The sequence below is a fragment of the Acipenser ruthenus genome, chromosome 30, assembly GCF_902713425.1.
Source record: "Acipenser ruthenus chromosome 30, fAciRut3.2 maternal haplotype, whole genome shotgun sequence".
Taxonomy (NCBI): domain Eukaryota; kingdom Metazoa; phylum Chordata; class Actinopteri; order Acipenseriformes; family Acipenseridae; genus Acipenser; species Acipenser ruthenus.
In genome coordinates this window covers 10,997,115-11,019,013 of record NC_081218.1, presented here as the reverse complement: position 1 = coordinate 11,019,013, position 21,899 = coordinate 10,997,115, and the positions used below count along the sequence as shown (strand labels likewise).

At 40.6% G+C, this 21,899-nt stretch overlaps 1 protein-coding gene across 1 annotated transcript in view; it reads left to right on the top strand.

Annotated features, from left to right (window-relative positions):
* Positions 1-21,899, top strand: part of LOC117394845 (MAP kinase-activated protein kinase 2) — a 46,604-nt gene that overhangs the window by 12,701 nt on the left and 12,004 nt on the right. The window contains exon 2 of the mRNA XM_059004726.1: positions 14,136-14,275. Within this exon, the coding sequence (XP_058860709.1) occupies positions 14,136-14,275 (140 nt within the window). The remainder of the gene's footprint in view (positions 1-14,135; positions 14,276-21,899) is intronic.

The following is a 21,899-nucleotide window of genomic DNA, read 5'->3' as shown; positions in this document are numbered from 1 at the left end:
GGTGCCTACTCCAGTACTACAGCATGCTTCAAGGTAACAGTGTGCTAAAATATCATTTTGGTAGGGTCCTGTGTGGATGTCTGCCTCCCTCCTTGAGGGGGGAAAGCCAAATGCTTTTGCTGTCCCCTGGGTGCGTTTTAGCCCATTATGGCAATATCCTGTTCACAGTATAATCTCATTAGGTGCATGCTTGCCATAGCGTCCTGTGGATCATGGGTTATATAAAACCTAGGACGGCATGCTTTCTGCTCTTCTTTCACTTGTCTGTCGGTCTGCTGGATCTGGTGTCATTAGGGCGGTGTTAATAAATTAAGAAAACAATAGCAAGTAACAAAATGAAGAAGTCGGTCTCTTGACACTGATGCAGTAACGGAGATGACTACGCGGGGGATTCATTAAGCAAGTCCGCTGCAGAGCTGGGAGTTAGAAACCCTCTGTGCTGCGGAAGAGCTTGTGGTTTCTCGACTCAAAGCCACACAAACTTCCCTCGTATTGTCTGTGCCAATGGAGAAACGCAAAACTGTGGCATTCTACTGTTTTTTCTGCCCTGCTTCCACTAGCCATTGGTGACGCGGAGTAGGTGTGTAAGCATGTTTGCCTGAATTGGTCCTCATGGTTGACATCTGCCAACATGAACAGAAACATAGAAGCAATCTTCTGCACAGCGCTATCTAGAAACACCTCGGACACACACATGAGCGATACCGTCGGTACCATTAATCACTAAAGAAGCCCCCAAGCTGTCACACTCACAGTCTGCAAACGCACGGCCTTCGTGTCACAAACTGAACCCCCCTCTGGGTCCCTGATGAGCCCCTGGGGGTGGATACAGTAAAGCCTCTGTAGCACATTACCTTTCTCTCATCTGCCGATACCCAGGGATGTCTCTCTTAACTTTAAGCCTTTAACGGATTTCTACCAGCCTCCTGGGGCCTGCAAGTTTGTAAGCTCCATCAGCAGCCTTCACAATCAATTAGCATGCAGAGCTGTGATCTGTGGAAGCAGCCTGGAAACTTCAGGTGTTCCACAGTGCATTTATTATTATTATTATAAAAGGAGCAACATTAGTATGGGATTATTCATAATAGTTCAGATAATTTATTCTGGCATTGTTTGTGTTTCTGGTCAGTTTTATTTGAATGTGCTTTTCAGAACTGTGCTTCTGGCTGCACTTAATTTAGATCTGGCCAAAAAAAACATATAAAATAAATAAAACTAAAACAATATAAAGTAAATAAAAAATAAAATGGTGGATTGAGTCCAGATGGAAATCTAATAAATAAATCTGATTGTCTGCTGCTGGCACAAGGGAGTGGTAATGGAGCAGTAACTGACTGTGTGGCGCTTTCTACAGAGCTGGGCTTTTGAAACCAGGTTCTCTGTATGCACTAACCGCTTGTGGGTTTTTTTTTTTGTCTCGAAGCCACACCAACTTCCTGTAGGGGAAAGGCAAAGCTGGGGAATTCCTTCAGAGTTGACTGTTTTAGATTACATTCTCAGGAGAGGAATTGTGAATGGTTGCTGACTCTATTGATGTAAAAATACATCTTTTAGTTTTAACTAGCCGCCTCTTTCTCATGGTACAGTGCAGGAAGTCTGTGGTAAGTTAGTGGACAGTTCAAATACCCATGCGCTCTGCAAAAATGGCACACTAAATTGCACACCGGATTCTGCCACACTGGTTTAACTGTAATCCATTCCTGTGGAAAGACCTTGCCCAATTTAGAGTTTCACCCCTCAGTGGCCATCTTCTGTCACTTCTTGATTTTTGTTACCCACTTCAAACTATCATGTACCCTCTATATACAATTAAAACACCACTACATTATTTAAGCAAAGGTCCCAAGTCCACTACTCTTCAGTAAATTGTTGCTATTTTACGCCTTTTCTTTAGAGAATTACCTTAATTACATTTTCACTTGTAACTTCGCTCTTTTTCATGATCGCCAGTTAAAACTATAGTGTGTAGCAAAATAATCGGTTAGAAAGGTTGTGATGGTGACATAATTAAAGGAGTTGAGTGGTATCTGTTGTACGGTCAAGGATGTTTTGTAGGATGACTGCGGTCATTTCACACATGTGAAGCTTTGAGATTTGCCTGTGTGTGTGCTGCCATGTTGCCCCACAGGACCCATGTGGAAATTTGCCAGTAATACAGTAAATCTTCAGGACTGTGTTCGAAGGTTCGTTCGCTAGCCAGGGATTCGAAGATTGTTTTAAACCTTCGAAGGTTCACGCACAGAATTATTATTATTATTTTTTTATCTTGTTTTTTTTTTTTTTCTTCCTGTTAACAGAAACAGTTTTACAATGTGTTAATACTATAAATCACACGTTAAATGTCACTCGCATTGCAAAATTCGATCTTTTGATTTGTATAATGCATATTACATAAACAAAAGTTGTTAATAAAATCCGCTACCACGTTGTTATACATTACGTACAACTGGAGCACGGTATAGTATCCAAAGCAGTGGGCTCGCACCTGGTTGTAGTGCTTCAGTAAAATATGTACTGAATACCTCGCGTACAAGACGGTGTAAGAGAAGTGCTGTGGTAGAATATGTTTGAAACCTATAAAATATACGATAACACACATTTTAATTTTGAAAACTGAGCACCGTCCACCCCTCCCCGCTCCAGCTCGTGTTATCCAGAGCCAAACCTTTAATTTCTTCATTCGCCATCTCGACAGCAAAGCTGTATTTCAAGAAATGTCTGGCAACCCCTCTGCTGTTTGGGATTTTTTTTGTTAAATGCCCAGACAACCAAAAAAAAAGTTGAATGCAAACTGTGCAAGCGATTCGTATCATGGAGGCATAAGCAATCTCTGGGGTCACTTGACAAGCGTAAGTTCATATTATTATTCGTATTAAGATTTTCAATCAAATATAAACAAGTAGCTATGGTGACGTCACTGGTAAATTATGCAAATGAGTACCATCGACGATTCGAACCTTCCTTTGCTAATGTGTTCCCAACCTTCGAAGGTCGAAATGTACCCTTCGTTGCAGTCCTATGAATCTTACAATTCAACCGTTCTCAAGGCATAAGAGACCAGCAGTGTTTACCTACCATGATCTCAGTCTTGAAGAAAATCTTATACACCGTTCGCTTCCTAAATGAAGCCATTTCTAGAAACAGCCGGTTTTTCAATGGGCTGATTGTTCTGCTGTTATAAGAAAAAAGGTTAGATGTTGGCTTTCTTCCCAGCTAATACAATTCCAGTAAAAGAAAATAATCAGATTTTGGAGAAACTGGCTCTCAGGGAACAGTCTCAGTGAATGATGATTTTGCAGGTTTTTGGTTTTGTAGAAATGTTACACATTTTAACATGTTTTATTTTCCTGAAAACAAGACTGTAGAAAATAATCTGTCCACTACAATATATACTGTGGATCTGTTTTGAAAATGTTTTCAGGATATGGCTCTGGAGATAAAGTAGTAAAATGAGGAGAAAAAAAACTAGTGTGGAAAATAAACTTGGTTAAGTCTATTGTGTTTACTGCACCCTCCCTGTAATTATCAAGTGACATTACAATACAGGTTCTACAAACTAGGGATGGAATAGGTTAACCGATGAATAAATGCATACCGTTTTTACATAACCGTGTAATACAAAATTGATCAAATGTGTCTGGTATTTTGTGTTTTAAAAGTAAATATCCAACAAAACACGTGCTCTTTACACACACCTCTGAACCCTGCAACTCCACTGCCTGGAACTTTTTATTTGGCAACTCATGACGTCGGGTTAGGCATGATTAGTCGACTGGAAAACTCATCTCTCAAACTGGTCTCAAGCTGTCGATTTCCGGTGTTTGTACACGGAGCACAGCAGCTGGCATCAAAATAGAAAAGGGAGGAGTGGAAAGAAGGAGCGGTCAAAACAAAGTTATGTGTCGAATACCTGCGAAATAAAAACATTTCAGTTTAAGAAGCAGGTACGTTAATGTATTTATTATTATTATTATTATTATTATTATTATTATTATTATTATTATTATTATTATTATTCTTTCCACCTGGTACTCCCAATGAGTCCCTCGCCCTACCTGCCTTTGTCTGAAAGTTCTGAACTGTTACCAAGCAACCAGCTTGTCCTGTCAGTGGGATGCACTTCTGTAGTCCTTGTGGTACGATCGCGTAAACCGTGGCAGACTAGAAGCATTTGTAATTTTATTATTTATTTATTTGTATTTTTTTTTACTGTCGGCTGTAAAAAAATATTGCATAGTCATTTTTATTGGTAGAACTAGGGGGTCTCACAGTGCAGGAGAGTTTGAGAACCGCTGCTCTATGATAACAGATGACATTTTCGTTCATCTTTGAGTACAGTGGTTTTAAATTTTATATATATATATATATATATATATATATATATATATATATATATATATATATATATATATATATATATATATATTTTAAACTAAGATGTTTTAGTTCCGTAGTTGAAAAGCAAAGGAATCTCTTGAGGTTTTTAATTCAGAAACTCAGTGTCTTGTAAACGTTACCATGATCCGAGCGCCTGAGAGTCTTTCCAGGAGCTCCTTTCCCAGCCTGCATCCCTCCCCCATTCCCACGCTGTATTGTTGGATATTCACTCTGCTGTGCACTGACTGAGTGAAAAGGTCACAGCCTTAAGGTTTTAGTGGGTGGACGAGATGTTCCTGTAGATTATAAGGCAGGAAATGTTTATCATGGGTTTTTCTGACATGTTTACACAGCAGTAATAAATCTGAGTATAGCCCCCCCACCTCCCTTTTATGTGTGTTTTTAGAAACGAGAAGGATTGCACAGCCATGTGCTTCAGGGGGCAAATAACCATGGCATTTCTGAAATGACTCCCACTGCAAAGTAGAATGTTTACATTTGATTGTAATGTGATGTTCTCTGTGTTTTTTAAATGGTGGTTGGTGCCACCTGGTGGCAAAATATTGTAATTTTACATTTTAACAAAGTTTGAATCCTATCGCAATGAATTTCACAGAAAATCAACCCATTTTTTGTGCTACTTTTACATGCCCGTTATAATAGACTGATTTTTTTTTTAATAATCGTATTGCATGTTTCTCTTTCTGTATATTAATATCCAGTATATTTGCCAAGGTTTACAAAGCTGAACCATCCCTCTATCTCCCCTGCCTCTTGTAGCTGGCCAAAGGCAGGTGGATCCCCCTTGCTCTTGCCCTCCACTCTCTTTGTTTTGGTGGCGAGTGCCTCTTTTGTGTGTGTGATTGTTAGAAGGTGAATGGCCCACACATCTGCCATGATCCCGCAGAGCGGCAGCAGTTGGAAGGCTGAATGGATTGCTGGCAGATGGGTTGTCACTGAAGGACAGCTCTATTGGTATTCAGAGGTTTGGCGGCGGCGGCTGCTGCTGCTTTGTCACGGACCATTTGGTGTCTTTCTGATTTAATATTGGGGCAGCAAGTGTCGAAGTTGAAGCTGTCTTTTATTTAATGAAATGTTATTTGTTTAAAATGCATTTTGACCATCGTCCTTTGCCTGTAGGCTGTATGAGGTTTTACTGTTGTCTTCTAAAGAATATTTCTAGTAAAGGGGGACTGACCTAACTTTAGACAAGCCTATGATCAAACTGAATGGACCGGTTCTGTGTGGGGCTGGTGCATCACCGCGCATTTGTCAAACCACCAAAATACATTCAGCAGTTAAAATTTATACTCCATTCATTGCTGTACTGCATGAGCAACGCTTAGAAATAACCATTTCTCAGTACAATGGTTTCAAATCAAGGAAAGTGACATTAAGCAAACGCCTGTTCAATATGCTGCTGGTTTTGAGTCAGTGCCTGGCTCCACAGCTCTGGCTTGGCACAGATGCAGTGTAGCCTTGGATATTCTCAATGCCCAGTCCAGGAAGCTGATACCCAGGCCAAGTCTTGTAACAGTGAAATTATATTTCATAGGTGCTGAAACTTCTATTACTGGCATTTGTAAAGTATATGTAATATTCATGGCTGCTACAGAAGCATGGGATGATTAACCTTCTGTGTGAACAATAGGACAGGGTGACTGCATTGGGGTTGCATAATGAAACACACCAAGCCTCTGATCAGCGTACTGCAGAGCCCTTGTCAGTAGCCTGACCTTGGGAACCCTAACTGTTGTAATGGGATTTATCTGAGGCTTGCTGTAGGGAGTGTTAATAGGATACTGCATGGAGTGCTTACCGGTGCTGTGGTGGGAGGATGATGGTGCCTGAATCAACTCTGAGCCACAGGGATTCTCTTTGGTAATTTCCGTCATTACAGTGTCTTCATCTGAATTCTAATATGGATATAAAGTGCACAAGCAAGCACAGGGGAGCGATGCAGAAGCAACACTAATCCTAACTAGGGAATCACTGCACAGCCATGAGGCACAGTTTCATCACGCAAGCCGGAAATATGTGGGTTATACGTCGTGCTGTTAAATTCTCAAATGCTTTTATACCGACAGCCGTCATCATGTTAATGCCACCCTTTTTATTCATCTAAGAGTCACAAAGGGATTCTTCAAGTGCAGGAATGACATTACAAAAGGGAGGTGTGGGGCTGAAATAACACTACTGTGATCTTTGATGCTAGCTGATAAAGACATACAGGGACTGCTGACTGATTACACTGCAGTGTGAGCCATTCAGGGTTTTACTAAGAGTTTAATTGGGCAGCTATAGGGTACCAGCGTGGATGGGCTTAATTAAACTACTGCATGAACCTGTATATCCATACACCATGTGCCAGTCCTTGGAAGTGAATTGCTTGTTTTTAAATGCAACAACGTGGTCTAATGGACCAGTATTGCCACAGCCATTTATGTTGCACTGTACCCCGAGGTTATTTATTTACTGGTCCTGCAGAAGAATAGATATGAAAGCGGTTTTAAAGCAACACGTCTGAGGTATTCAATTCAAACAGTACTGTAACAGGGTTTAAAAGGAATTGTCATCCAATAAATAAATAAATAAAGAAACCTTTATTCTTGGAACTTCCTGTAGCTGCCTTTTTTTTCTTTTTGGTTTTGTTTTCTTACATCCTGTAATGGAGAGGAAGTTTGCGTAACCTGATTTTTTAAAATTTATTGTAAATTCTCACTTCCCTAAAATGTTAACTGTTCACATTCATTCAGGATCCACATCAGAAGGCTCTTCTTGAAATAACACTTTGCTTTTCTATTCCTTTGGGGAAGTGAGTGTTTTTTGGAGTTTTTTGGAGTTTTGTTTGCTAATGGGGATACATCATCAAGACTTGGTTTTGGCCACATTTCAACCCCCCCTTTCATTACCAACCCCCCATCACAAGCTTGGCGCAGGATCAATCTTACCAATCCAACTGCCCCCTCCCCCCTCAATGCCTTGTACAGTTTCAGTTCCTCCCTCATGAACTCCTCACTCTTGCAGACTGCTTCAGCAGTTCAAGTGAATAAACACACAGGGATCCACTGAGCTGTGTAAACATAAATCTTCCAAACTTGTAAAAGAAAACAAAAGCCTCTCGAGTGTCTGCAGGCAGGACTTCATGTGTCTCTGTGTGTGTTTATTGCTGCAGTCTGTTTCAGTGAGGGCTTTGGCAGTGTTTCGTGTTATGAGAACAGAGAGGTTTGATCCAGCCCAGGGTTTACAAACAGTCTTTCCAATCCGTGTACAATATTGCAAAGCAGTGTTAACAGATGCTTTTTCTCATATTGAAAACCTTGACTAACGTACGCTTTGAATGGAGTAAAAATCTTTTGAAAAAAAATAAATAAATAACCTGCATTGACTTTTACAACTTACTGATATGGTTTCTTATAAAGCAGCTGTACCTCAATTCACTGTGTTTCACTTCCTGCATGGAATTAGTTTTAACTTGGTTAAGAAAGTCTAATGTACAGTACAGTATATGTATAGTATTAAGTTCAACATTTAACCATTAATGCACTGTTTCATGTGTATCTTGCATTGGTTTCAAAACGTTTCATTTATAGCATCTTGATCTTGACCATTGCATACTGTAGGCGAAAACCAATGTAAAAATTGAAACAAATACAAAAGTAAAATGTGGATACCAAATTGAAATTGTTTAATCCTTGTGTGCAACCTTCCCCACGGCAGCCTGCTCCTAATCAGGGTCTGTGGAGTAATGGGTAAGGGTTATCTAAGCCAGTGGTGTCCAGTCACGGTCCTGGAGGGCTTCTGCGCTCCAGGTTTAACTAATGAGATAATGAACTGCTTCAGGGTCTCAACCTGAGGTTGGTTCAATTAAACAATTAACAGGGTTGGAAAAGACCAGGTCTAGAAGGACCCACTTTGGCAGCCCTGTTGTAAGCCCTGCCCCCCTCTCGGTGGAGCAGCAGAGTGAACGGCGTCTCCACTCTTCCCTCGGGGTCACGGCGGAGGGGGATGCTTCTTGGCAGACGAACCGAGCAGTGGAAACTATTTTTGGAATCTGGCGTAGGGAATTCTGCTCTGATACAATTGTGTTAGAAATATTAGATTTCCTTAACTGCTTAGCTGCTAATTGGCATGATGATGATTATGAACCAAGGAAGGTGAAGATGATACCCAGGAACTGTATTCCAATTCCATTTTAAAATCGGTTCCCAATTCCCATTCCTAATGGGGAATTTGAATTTTAACAATGAGTTGGAGTTGACTCCAACCCCTGTAGAGAGTTAAGGTGCCGGTTTGCTGTATGAGCCTGGCCACCTTTCCAACCTGCTGGCTCCACCTGCTTCTGACTGGAACACAAAGCCGAATTGAAAACCATATCACATGATCTCTCAAGAACCTTGAAGCAAACAGACAGACCTGTAAAACACCAACAGCGAGCAAGATGGCAGCCAGTTAGACTGAGCAATAGTAAAGAAAAGCAGAATACAATTACTGCAAACATCAAAACATGAAAGGAAGGGGAAAACATTTTTTTATTTTTAAATATTTAGTTTTCAGTTAAATGAAGACAGCCGTTTATCTGTTATATTTATAGAAACCTAGTGACAATAAGGTCCTTTCTGTAGTGCTGTATCTCTTGTTGACTGTTCAGGATCTGCTTTTGTGTATTGTTCCCTGAAGTATTCAGCCCTGCACATCGCTCTCATAAGCCCTGCAGCTTATTTATCATCCAAGCTAATGAAATATTCTCTGTCCTGGCCGTGCTTCCTGTGTGTGTGTTTGGTCTAGGCCTGGGTAAAGGATCATGCTTTTTTTTATTTACTGCACTGCCATTGCTAAAGGAGCAGAACAGTGGCATTCTTTATGCTCTCATGTGACTGAAGACAATTTATTAACTGGGTTGTGTTTCGCAAGAAAGCCTTCAGATTACCTCCAGGCCTAATTTAAAGGGATGCTTTATCTGAACTCTGTTTTCCAAATTATTTGCTTCCCTCATTTTAATGTAGTTACATGTGTTCTGTATGATTGTTTCAGCTAAGATCATTTATTAGTTATTCTTACTTTTAAACGGCTTCTGAAAAGACTCCTCAAGACTAGTTATTATCCAATGCGTCTTGCACAAGTGTCTGCGTACAAAGCTCTACCTATTCTGGCAACAACAACAAAAAAAACGGAATAGTTAGCAAGCATGATAAATAAAGCAGAAATGACAGAGAATCGTACTGAACACACAGGCTAATAAACAGGCAAAATTACATTAAATATGGGAAGTCAGCTTTCCTTCTCTGAAACCATACAAATAAAAAGGCTCGGCTGCTGAGAATAGGAAACCGTATAGTTTCGTTTTAATGTGTAATTTTGAATCTAAATAGCGATCAATCGGATTTCTCCAGTGTCTCATTACATGATGTGAAAAACAATCGCCTGCATCTGCATGTAGTTTTTCTTTGGGAAATATCTAGACACAATCTTCAGCCGAAATATACTTTGTCGTCCATTTTTGGTATTTTACCTCCAATGGTGAAAACTAGATTTCAGCAACCTAAATCAAAATGCAGCATTGACTTTGTACCACCTCCTACAGTCTGTACAGTACAGGTCACAGAAAAGCCAGTACAGACACACTGATAGTCTGATTTAAAACACCGTTGTCATTTGAACAGTAAACAAGAAAGTTGAGTATTTTTGGAAAATTGTTATTTGTCCAAGGACTTATTTTTTTGCCTAAATGCAATCCACACAGGACGGCGAAAGAATAAAAAAGCCTATCGACAGAAGGAAGATAAGTAGTTTGCGTCGCTTGCATTGTGCAGTCGTGCATTTAAACAAGGTTTATTTTTTTACTCTCTGTAATAGTCTGGTATGCATTAGCCCCTAAGAGAGGTGGATTTCACAGTGATCCCTCAATTGCCTGATTTTCCGCGAAATGCGTTTTGGTAGACCCTTCCAATCATCCCACATCTTGCTGCTGGTACCATGCCAGGCTTCAGTCTGATCCCAAGTTACATTTGTTATGATTGGTGCAGACACCGTCTCTCCTATGGGACACTGTCTGTCTGGATGGTTGCCTCAATATAAAGCCATTTGAAAGGCTGCATTCTGAATGTAAAGTCATAACTATCTAAGATCTAAACAAGCCAAGCAGCCTGAGGCTATCCCAAGCAACACTAACAGTAGAACTGCAGATAAGGCTTCCAGCACACAGCCATTCAAGCCATGCAGTGTTTTTTAATGATCTTAATTGGTCTCGCTGCACCCTGTGGTTTCCAAGATCTGCTTAATTACAGTAGGCTGGGATGAGACTGCATACAATACTACTGTAGCTTGACATGGCCTTATCTGTTATTCTCTGGGAGAATACTGATTTGTGATGTTCCTAACCTAACTAAACTACAACCATAAAACAGACTGCAGACATGGAGCCAGTCAGGTATTTTAATGAATTGGACCTCTAACTGGCTGCTGAAGTAGTTTAATTATACCTCTTAACTGTGGAGTGGAACGTGCTGATGTCTCAATCATGCCGTCTGCGTTCATCCTGTTCAGATTTATGTCTGTGTCCCACTTCATGAACTGGGTGTGCTACACACAAAAAAACAAGAGTGAAGTGACCTAGATTCTGTGTGGTTTTTTTGTGTTGCTTTTTGCCCTGATTCTCTATCCTGTCTTCCTGTGTATCCGTCTGGCTTGCTGAGACTGGACAGGGTGTCACATGCTTCCTGTGACCTGGCTTGTGGGTGCAACAGTGCAGTCATTCAGCACAGAAACACCTTACAGAGGGCTCTGCTGGCTGACGCTGTTTAATTCTGATTGTGCTACCATCTGCAGCTGCTGATTTATACAGAACTGAAACGCCTGCCAGTTGGGTGAGCCTCTCCACTGATGAGCCTGTGAGGTCTGGAGCGATACTTGACCATTCTTTAGTGATTCCCACCTGTAGCTCTTTCATGATTCACAGAATAGCCAGCAGTCTGCACTCCACATACTCGTGACACAAGATTGCGCAGTCCTGTATAGGGAAGCACCTGCCAACCAAGTGTCTGCTACCTACCATCTGTCGACGGGGGGGAAATTTAGCTTTTGTATACAATAAAATACATGCAGGGGGAAGTATTTCTGTAAGAAGTGGTTGTCTGGATGGGTGATTAGGTTGTGATACAAAGAAGGTTGCTGGGGGTGGATTTTAAAGTGCCGATATCCATCAGGAAAAGCTGTGATGAGAGGATGATCAGTGTGTATAAATAGAAGGGATGGGTGGGGTGGGACCAACAGTACAATGCTTGGTTGTTACTGCCAGCTGTACAGTTAGTTCAGTGTCACGGGACGTGCATTCATCCATTGGTGCCAGCCTCTGGTCAGTGTTTATAAAAAAGCAAGCTTGCAGTGGGTCACTTTCCTTATCTGCCATCAGTCCGATGATTTCCCTATCAAAGCTGAGCAGCTTAGTTTGAATCGTGTGTCATTTTGTATGCAAAGTTATGACTGTCTGTATACATATATCATACTTCACATATTGAGTATAAATAATTTTGTAGTTCTCTCCAGTGCGGGTAATGTCATATAGTCGGTTACTGATGAAGGCACGAGCCCTAACGTTTGTCTGCTAGACTTAAAAGTTTTAGTTCATATTCATAGTTAAATAGAAATTGTAGTAAAGTGTCAGGCCACCTTCTGTGAAAGCATTCCTATTAATAGAGCAACAGCTTTCTCCTTTCTTCCCGGAAATTCTTGGGATAGCTGCAGGCCCTCTGTGGAATGCTGGCAGCCTGGTCCCCGGTAACTGCGCGAGGATTCCGTAGCCCTCGACCACCATCGGTATGCCTTGCAGGGGCTGGTGGCTGCTGCATTCTTTCCAGGTGCTGTCATGCACAGCTCTGTAGCTCGGTGCTGTTTGTCTGTGCATGTTCTGGAGTGTGTCACCCCTCTTCCCCTCTTAAGGTGCTGAAGATCCAAGCTTAAACCCAACCGGATTTCCTTTTTTCTCATTCCAAGGTGGCTAACAGAAAAAAATGCACTGTAGCTATACTGTAACCTACAATACTGAACAGTACTATGAGGATGGTGCTGCATCACATTAATGTTGTATGTGAGGGAAGAAATGCAGCACTCCTCTGATCTCGCGTGTGTGTGTGTGTGTGTGTATAACTATGTTACTGTAAATTCAGAGGCATGCTTAGGTGCTGGGGTCCATATCGGGTGAATTTGCAGAGTACTGTCAGCCAGATTCTCAAGGCTGTTTACTCCAAATCCTCATTGGCATTCAAGTCTGGGGAAAAAAATAAATAAATAAAAAACCTTTTACAATTCTAAAACAAATCAGAAGCAACTCCAGCTTCTTCACAAGTTTCTAAATTAAGTGTTAAAGTTATTTCTGATTTGATAACCATTGGGTCCATTTTTTAATTTTTTTTATTATAAATGGCTCTGAGAATCTGGCCCGTCCATGTCGAGTGTCGATCTGGAGAATTTAATCTTTATTATTCTTCCTGGCCCGGGGAGACCCATTCAGGAGAATTTAGAAACCTAATAATTTACTAAAGGTTTTTTAAATGATTGCCTTTTTTAAAAAAAAAACAAAACTTACTATTGATTTATAATCTGTTTGCCTGATTGGAAGGAATGATTTCTACTAAACTGGTTGGTCAGCTACTCTAGCATTAATTGATTACAGTTAGAAAGTGTTTCTTTCACTGGGGGTTCGTGGTCACCCTGATTGACAGGACAGCAGTATTCCGGGACACGCTTCCAGCATGCAGCCTATGTTCTATAAATAGATTCTCTTCTCTCTCTCTCTCTCTCTCTCTCTCTCTCTCTCTCTCTCTCTCTCTCTCTCTCTGTGTCTTCCCCCGCCCTCCCACTGGGCAGGGACTATTAGGGGCATGGAAATACAAAGGAGGGATGCCATTGGTCCGCACTTAAAGGGGCAGTATTCCTTTTCTGCACTGAATGGGGGAGGGAGGTGCTTCAGTCAAAAAAAAAAATATATATATATGTACTGGAAGCAAAATAACAGCATTTAAATATCCTAAAAGCCTATTCTGTTATCAGAACTTCCAAATGAAGACAGCACTGGCTAATCTTTGGGTGTGCCATACCTAAATATCACCACAAGGTGTCAGTGCTCCACCAGCAAAGCTATGTGTGAGACAATGTTTGTTTTTAATGTGATTCGCAGGGGTATTCTGCATTTATAGCACTGGCCACAAGGGGTTGCTCAATATCCATGGCTAACTTTTCACAGTATGTTGCAGATGCATGGCATTTATAACTTGAACTAGATTTTTTTTTTTTTGTACGAGCCATTTTGATTTATTACAGGCCCAGTGCCAAATCAACCACACTAACCTTCTGCGCTGCAGCACAGCTCAAATAAAAAAGGCCGTTGTGCAGAGATCTGTGCTGCCTGTTACAGTAAGCTACAGGGCCAATTCCACAAGGCAAAGCTTTCTTACAAGCATATCCCCTCCTTTTTTTTGTTTAAGTCTATTGTAAATCGCAAGAAATGTCCACTCCGTTCTATTTTTAAAAGCTTTTCATGGTTTGCAGCAGCACCAGAAATTTAGTACCCAAAATTGATTTTTTTTTATTCTAAAATACTTTTACAGAAATAATATCCACCATCAAAAGGATATTCTATATTTCTACAGTCTGCGCTATTGAGAGCATTACATATGGATGCTGGAGCGGTCTCCTGTGTTTCACTGTCTCTGGTTTCCTGCCTGCTGACCTTGACGTTGTCCTCTCCCTCTCTCCCTCAGATGCTGCAGGACTGTGCAAAGGCACGCAGGGAGGTGGAGCTGCATGCCCGTGCGTCTCAGTGCACCCACATAGTGCGCATCGTCGAGGTCTACGAGAACCTGTACCAGGGGAGGAAGTGCCTGCTCATCGTCATGGAGTGGTGGGTACAGACGTCTTCCAAGTTCTATTGTAACCCCCTTCGCTGCAGGACGTCCAGCTTCCTAACCCTTTAGTAATGGTTACGTGGTTGCTAGACAGCCAAGCCCTTAGCAACTGCCGTATCTGGAGAATCCCATAATCGCGTATGCTGTTGATTTGCACTGGGGTGGTTCAGATAAGGTTCGTTGTGTCTTCTCAAAATAAAGAACTTTTTATTTGCTGTCACTATAATCTGCTAGGCTCGTGATTTTGACGAGGTTTGTCATCAATAATGACAATTCTTTCATGATTTCTTAATCATGCTTCATACAAAGCATTTTTCCCCTTTTCAAACATGGGTCACTTCACTCACTAGTAGTAGTAATAATAATACAAACATAAACAATAATAACTAGAAATGCAGTCACTACCAGTCAAGTGGTAAATTTACCCAGAAATTACATTATAATAGATGTCTGATTTAGCATAGAGATTGTGTTTATCCTGTGAGATGTGCAGATAGGAGTACCCGTAAATCCAAGCCTGTTTCCCCTTCCGTTACTGTGAAAAGTGATTTTACTACTCGACAAGGGAAGCGGGTCTGGTTGCAGACAGCAGTCTGGTTTCTAGTTTGACTTGTAGTAGCCACAGTTCTTCTGAACATTGAAGCTTTTCTTGGTAAAGAGATTTCCAGCAGTCGCTTCTTTCTTTCTTTCTTTCTTTCTTTCTTTCTTTCTTTCTTTCTTTCTTTCTTTCTTTCTTTCTTTCTTTCTTGTCTGTATAAAGGGACAACAGGATCATTGCAGTTGTTTGCTGTGCAGGTTTTCAAGGAAAGTTGCACTCCTAAAGGACATACAGTGGTAGTTTGTAATGAGAAACCTGTGGCTGGTGTTCGGTAATCCTGTGAAAGAAGCGTGCACTATTTTTAAATTCAATGAGACCCTCCCATTGTATGGAAAGTTGAAATTCAGATTTGTAATGAGTACCATTGCAGTCCCAGTTTTCTGTTCTTTTTATTTACTATGCCCTAGAAATGTGTTGTCCTAAACTGAAGAAGCTGTTTATGGCTCATCTGCGCAGGCAGGGTCTGGAACAGTGGCGGAGGAAGAGGAAGATGGGCCCCAGTGCAGGACCTTATTGTGGGGCCCCCCTCCCCAAACGTTAATTTAACCCTTGTTTACAAACATCAAACATACCAAATGTTCAATATTGAACTATATTTCATTGTCAGAATGTTAGCATATATGAAACAGTACATAATAAGAACGTTTTCTACTCGCCTACTTTTTATTTTGCGTACATCTTTACATCCAACACTATTTTGTAATCATAAACGAACAGGTTTTTATCACCAATCCTACCAGGATAATTAAGACAATAACGACACCTGTTGAAACGAGGGAGGATACAACCTGATTTACTGGCACCGCACAACCGCAGCTACAGTGATACACATGTGTAACACCTGTAAATATAAACGCGAAGGATAGTATCATTGTTATAAAAAAGCAAACATTATTTTTATTATTATTATTATTATTATTATTATTATTATTATTATTATTATTATTATTATTATCATCATTATCATCATCATCTGTTTCTTTATTTATTTTAAGTTGTCCGGGGGGACGGATGCTATCAATAAAGTAGAAATCCTCTAGGATTTCCAGGAATCCAAAGCTGATGCAATGCTTTCCTGTTTGCAGTGAAGTGTGATTGGGGGCCCCTCTTTAGGTTCTCAGCTCGTTCTCTGACTTCCTAGCTGCGGTACAGTCATTTCCCCAGCCAACCTCAGCAGATCTGGGCATTATCTCTGTGCTCTCGCATTTTTTAAAAGATGTTACAAGAAATGAAGAAATCGGCCCTTCAGTTTCTATTTTCATTCAAAAGTTTTTTTTTTAGCCTGTTTCCTTCCTTTTTGATGTGCTTTTTATTTTTTTATCAATAGTGTTGAATTAAGAAATACTAAGACATACATTCAGTGACAAATGAGATTAGAAGTCATTTTAAAAACATTGAAAAACACTTTTTTTAATTTATTTTTTATTTGAGTGACCAATTATTATATTTTATTTTTTTCCCCCAATTTGCAATGTCCTTTATGTTTTTTCTCCTCACCGCAGCGAGTCCCTACACCGCACGGACGTTCTTCGGGCGTGTGAGAGTCCTCTGCTCTCCCAAGCCTAAAACCTGAATCACTTCTGCTCTGGATTGCTCAGCGTAAAAGTGGACGGGCTACCGATCCCAGAGAACAGAGATCAGCCCTGCTTTTTTATCCGCTCTGAATGTGCTTGGTGTCTGGCCAGTAGGGTTCGCTGTTGCACGATGAGGAGAAGCAATCCCTGTCAGTTTCCCATCCCCCACCCTGGGAGCGTCAGGGCCAATGTGACACCCCAGAGCAAAGCTCGGCCTCTTTGCACAGCCTGGAGGCCAACCGGCGCTGTGTGACTATGACAAGCGCTTTTAACTGGATCCGCCACTCGGGGACCCTTTGAAAAACACTTCTAGTTGAAACGTTTGATACTGAATTTGTTTCTTTTAGCATTTTCTGTTTTAATATGATGACAGCAACCAGGAAAATGATTTATTTTTTGCAGGACAGTAAAACAAGCCGTGATGTGCATGTAGAGAAATCCGTGTTCCAAGAGCGAGGAAGATCAATCGTGATAAGATTATAGGCAGCACACAAGAAATAGCAGTTTAACCCATTCCAGGTTTTAATACAAGCTGATTTAGCCACAGTGTGTCTGTAACAAGCGCAGGTGTATCATATTGACGGTTTTCACTTTTGAAATTTAAATTACTTTGCGTGTGTTAAAGATATGCGGCTGTCCATTCTTGACTTTTCCTAAATACATGTATTAAATACCCTGGTTGTGTTTGAAAGGCAGGATTGCAAAAATAAATAAAAGTTATAATCCCCTCTACCTAGAACCACCAAAGCCATAACTTTGACTGCCTTTTACAATACAAGTTTTATTTAGCATACAACGGTATTCTATTTTATTTTTATATACAAGCCTCTTATTTCTACTGGACCTGGCAGCCATCGATTCCTTCGTTTTGTACAAGGAATGCACCAGGGAAAATGTCAGTAGGAGAGTTTCATCTTGAGTCTAGCCACAGCGCTTCGGCAGAAACATTTCGATCAGCCTGCAAAGCGACAGGCTGCAGCAGCTCAACCTGGATTCTGTGCTGCACCGAGTGACACACGCGCAAGAGAAAACATATATTACTTTCGTTTTAAATTAAAAGCGACTTTCATTTTTACAGTTTTGTATGTACATATTCCTGTTTACACACTAGTTTCTTTTGAAATATTTATTGTATTGTTTTTTTTTTCATTTTTTGAAGTAGGCCTAGTGCTTTATATGTGGTAAGTTAGAAAATAAACCCTTTTATGTTTAATTGTTCATTTAAACATGGTGTTTCGGCTACGCAGATGTTTGTGACGTGCTTGAGTAAAACCTTTGAGTTGTATCCCATAGTTTTTCATTTTAATATCGATGTTTAAAAGGTAACCGTCATGACTGCTGGCGGCAGTTATAGGTATGAGTTCTAGGTATGAGTATAACCGCCGCGCTTCTAGTGTTAAACTCATAGTAAAACCAGGAATGGATCAAAGTGCTATGCAATGGGAGTTTAATTTCCATCCCTGAATCCCATACTATACATCAATCAAAATGTCCCAAAAGCATAATCCGTGTTTGTTTCAAGCATTGAATGCGATTTGGTATTCGCACATTTCACTTGCGAGAAAAGATGTGTTTAACACACAGCTTCCGTTTGAGAGCTTAGTGGTTTCTAACCCGAGAAGTATGTCTGCTGATCCCTCTGTCGCTGTGAACCATGTTATTCTCAGTTTTGTGCGTCGGAAAAGATACATCTTGTGCAGTAAACGAGAGGTGCTAATTTAGTTCACCTTGGGCCTCAGGACCTGTGAAAAATCAGTTGGTGCCAATGAAGCGGGCTCATCAAACATGTTGGTGTTGGACCGGCAGTGTGGCAGGAAAGCTGCAGCAGTATGGTGATGCTGGCCTTTTGCCAGTCACCGCCAACACCACCCTTTCATTCTGAATTGACTTCGTTTCCGCATGAATAAAGGAAAGAGGTTTTTACTTGACTGTTGGGTAACAATTCATGTTTACCTTCTGTTTGTTTGTTTTCTTTTGCTATCAAAAGTAACACCAATAAGACCCTTTATGTATTCCAACTTGTAAGTGGATGAACTTGCTTGAATATTTTCGATGTCAGATTGACGCTTGACTATGGCTATCTGTGTGAAACTGCAAGTTTTTTTTTTTTGGTTTGGCTTTCATTCGCCTTTTTAATTGATCCTTGAATTTCCATTTTTTCATGTTGCAGCAGTAACGTCTATTAGAGAACCAGTAAGAGACACTACACGCGCTCAACCTGTACAGATGCTGTGCTAACCATTCTAGAACCAGTAAGATACTGGTTTCTAAACGGGTATGGTATACACTGCAATTGGCATTTCTTAATTGCAATTACAATGTAACTGTAATTGAACCTTGGTACACCTGCGTAATTATAATAATACCATATACTTGATCAAATACAGTTCAATTACACACCTTTCCAAGCTTAATCAGTCACTTGTCTGTTGTGTTTAACTGTCTCTGGTTTCCTGCCTTCTCATTATTGTTCAACCACTTTTAGGTGACCTCATTTGTTACAAAAAATAAGTTTTTATACCAGCGGTGGCCAAACTTACTGACCCTACGAGCCGCATACCAAAGTTTCTGTATGGTCAAGAGCCGCAAGACACATACTGTGAAACATGAAATGTTTCCGAGCATTGCTAGCATTGTTGTGCAATACTGTTGTTGTGCTATCTCCTTGATGGCCACAAAATACACAAGAACAAGGAGGTAGAACATTGGAGAGCCTACACAGTTTCTGTGGAATTTGTATTGTACTGTAGATCTACAATTTTGTAAAAAGATTCATTCATCTGAATAAAGACGTTTTGGTCAGCGATATTATGACAAAACTCGCTTGAGTCGTTACATCAGCTTCTTTACTGAACACAGAAAGGAGCATCAGCTGACTGCTGAGTCGTGCTTTTAAAGAGGCCAGCTTGTTTCTCCTTAAGTCTGATCCAGGAGGATATCGAGATGAAAATTTGTTGTGATTTGTTTCATAATGACTTTTCGAGGTTGCTTGCCTTGTACAGGCTACAGTGTGTAAGCGACTTGTTGCAGATGCTTTCAACTGCACATCCTCCTTTCACTCCATGATCGAAATACGCACACGCCAGCCAGCAGTGTTGAAAGTCAGCAAGCGACCAAATATCCTTGCAGTGAACATGCAGGCTTAAAGAAACAGAAGAGAGAGAACAGGAGAGAAGAAAGAATAATTAGGACGAATGAATACAGAGAACAAAAATAATAAACGTGTTGTGTTTATTTGTATTTTCTCTCTTTGTTTTTGTTTATTATTCTTTCTTCAGTTCATTCGAGCGGCAAAGTGTGTGTCACCCAGCAATTCAACGGGAGCCGCCCTTGAACTGCCCAAGAGCCGCATGCTGGATTTGGCCACCTTTGTTCTATACTGTAGTATATTTCTGTATTTAATTTTCGCTTGGTATAATTGGTACTTACTGCAGCATAATTGTGATTTGAACAAAATATCATGAATTTTAATTTCAGCAAACAATGCTGCTGGAATTTCTTTTATTACTATATAATATTATATAATTGATGGCAGGTCTGATACAGTGTAATGAAATGGAAATACCGACCGACAGGAGGGATGGAAACAACGAATCCCATTACACAGCACATGTGATCCATTCCTGGTTTTACTATGAGATTGATAAGACACACCTGAGCTTGTTCTGTTTTCCGCCTTCACAGGTGTGGTAGAGAGAAGCCCGCCTACACGTTGGTGTACTGGACTCGTTTTCTCTTTTACTCACATTTGAGTGTTTCCACTATCAGAGCAGACCTCCCCAGAATGCTGTGGTGGCTGTCTCTCTCGCCTGGGAGAGGAAAGCTTGTGTACTATGAATCAGTTATGTAATTGGAATGACTATCTAATATGGCCCTGCAACCTAACACGCAGTTTCAGATCTGCTGTAATAATTCATTTGAATCAATTGAAATTGGGGTAATGCAAAGCGAACCGCTGGTCTTTCCCCGTGTGGTTAATCTCAGTAACGATAATTTCTCTCTGCCTTTTACGTAACCCCCCCCCCCCCCACACGCACACACACTTTCATTTGACAGAGAAATGAAGACTATTTGTATTTTATTAAAAGAGTGAACGAGGCACATTGAGGTAGGGAGTTGCAATAAAGACCCGTAGATCGAGATCTCTCATAACTCTGAATACAAAACCTCTTGATTCATTACAGCTTGACCACATTCATTGTAATACCATCCTCTCTGCCCGTTTGACTTGGTCTGACCTATTTTAGTGGGCGGCAGAGTTCAAGTTTTTATTAGGCTGAGGAAGACATTGAAAAGGGGATGTAGCATGCATCTCGGTTTTAGGTGTAAAGCGAAAATGTTTTCATTTACAAGCAGCGCGAGTAATAAAACACAGAAGGGGATCCATTTCCAGCCCCTTTTGGTTGGAGACCTCAGACATGTAAAGTAGAAAAAATTTTCAGAGAATATGCATCTTGCTCCAGAGAAAACATCAAGTTCTTGATTTGAGTTTAAATTTCATGTTCTGTTTCTACAGCTATGGCCAAAGGTTTTGTATTGCCTACGATTTTAGGATTGAGACATTTAAAAAAAAAAAAATGTATATATAGATAGATAGATAGATAGATATAAATTATATACATACGTACATACATACAGTACTGTGCAAAAGTTTTAGGCAGGTGTGAAAAAATGCTGTAAAGTAAGAATGCTTTCAAAAATAGACATGTTAATAGATTATATTTATCAATTAACTAAATGCAAAGTGAGTGAACAGAAGAAAAATCTAAATCAAATCCATATTTGGTGTGACCACCCTTTGCCTTCAAAACAGCATCAATTCTTCTAGGTACACTTGCACAAAGTCAGGGATTTTGTAGGCATGTAGTCAGGTGTATGATTAAACAATTGTACCAAACAGGTGCTAATGATCATCAATTCAGTATGTAGGTTGAAACACAATCATTAACTGAAACAGAAACAGCTGTGTAGGAGGAATAAAACTGGGTGAGGAACAGCCAAACTCTGCTAACAAGGTGAGGTTGCTGAAGACAGTTTACTGTCAAAAGCCATACACCATGGCAAGACTAAGCACAGCAACAAGACACAAGGTAGTTATACTGCATCAGCAAGGTCTCTCCCAGGCAGAAATTTCAAGGCAGAAATTTTCAAGCTCTTTTGAAGAAGCACAAAGAAAAGGGCAACGTTGAGGACCATAGATGCAGTGGTCGGCCAAGGAAACTTACTGCAGCAGATGAAAGACACATCATGCTTAGTTCCCTTCGCAATCAGATGATGTCCAGCAGTGCCATCAGCTCAGAATTGGCAGAAAACAGTGGGACCCTGGTACACCCATCTACTGTCCGGAGAAGTCTGGACAGAAGTGGAATTCATGGAAGACTTGCGGCCAAAAAGCCATACCTCCGACGTGGAAACAAGGCCAAGCGACTCAACTATGCACGAAAACAC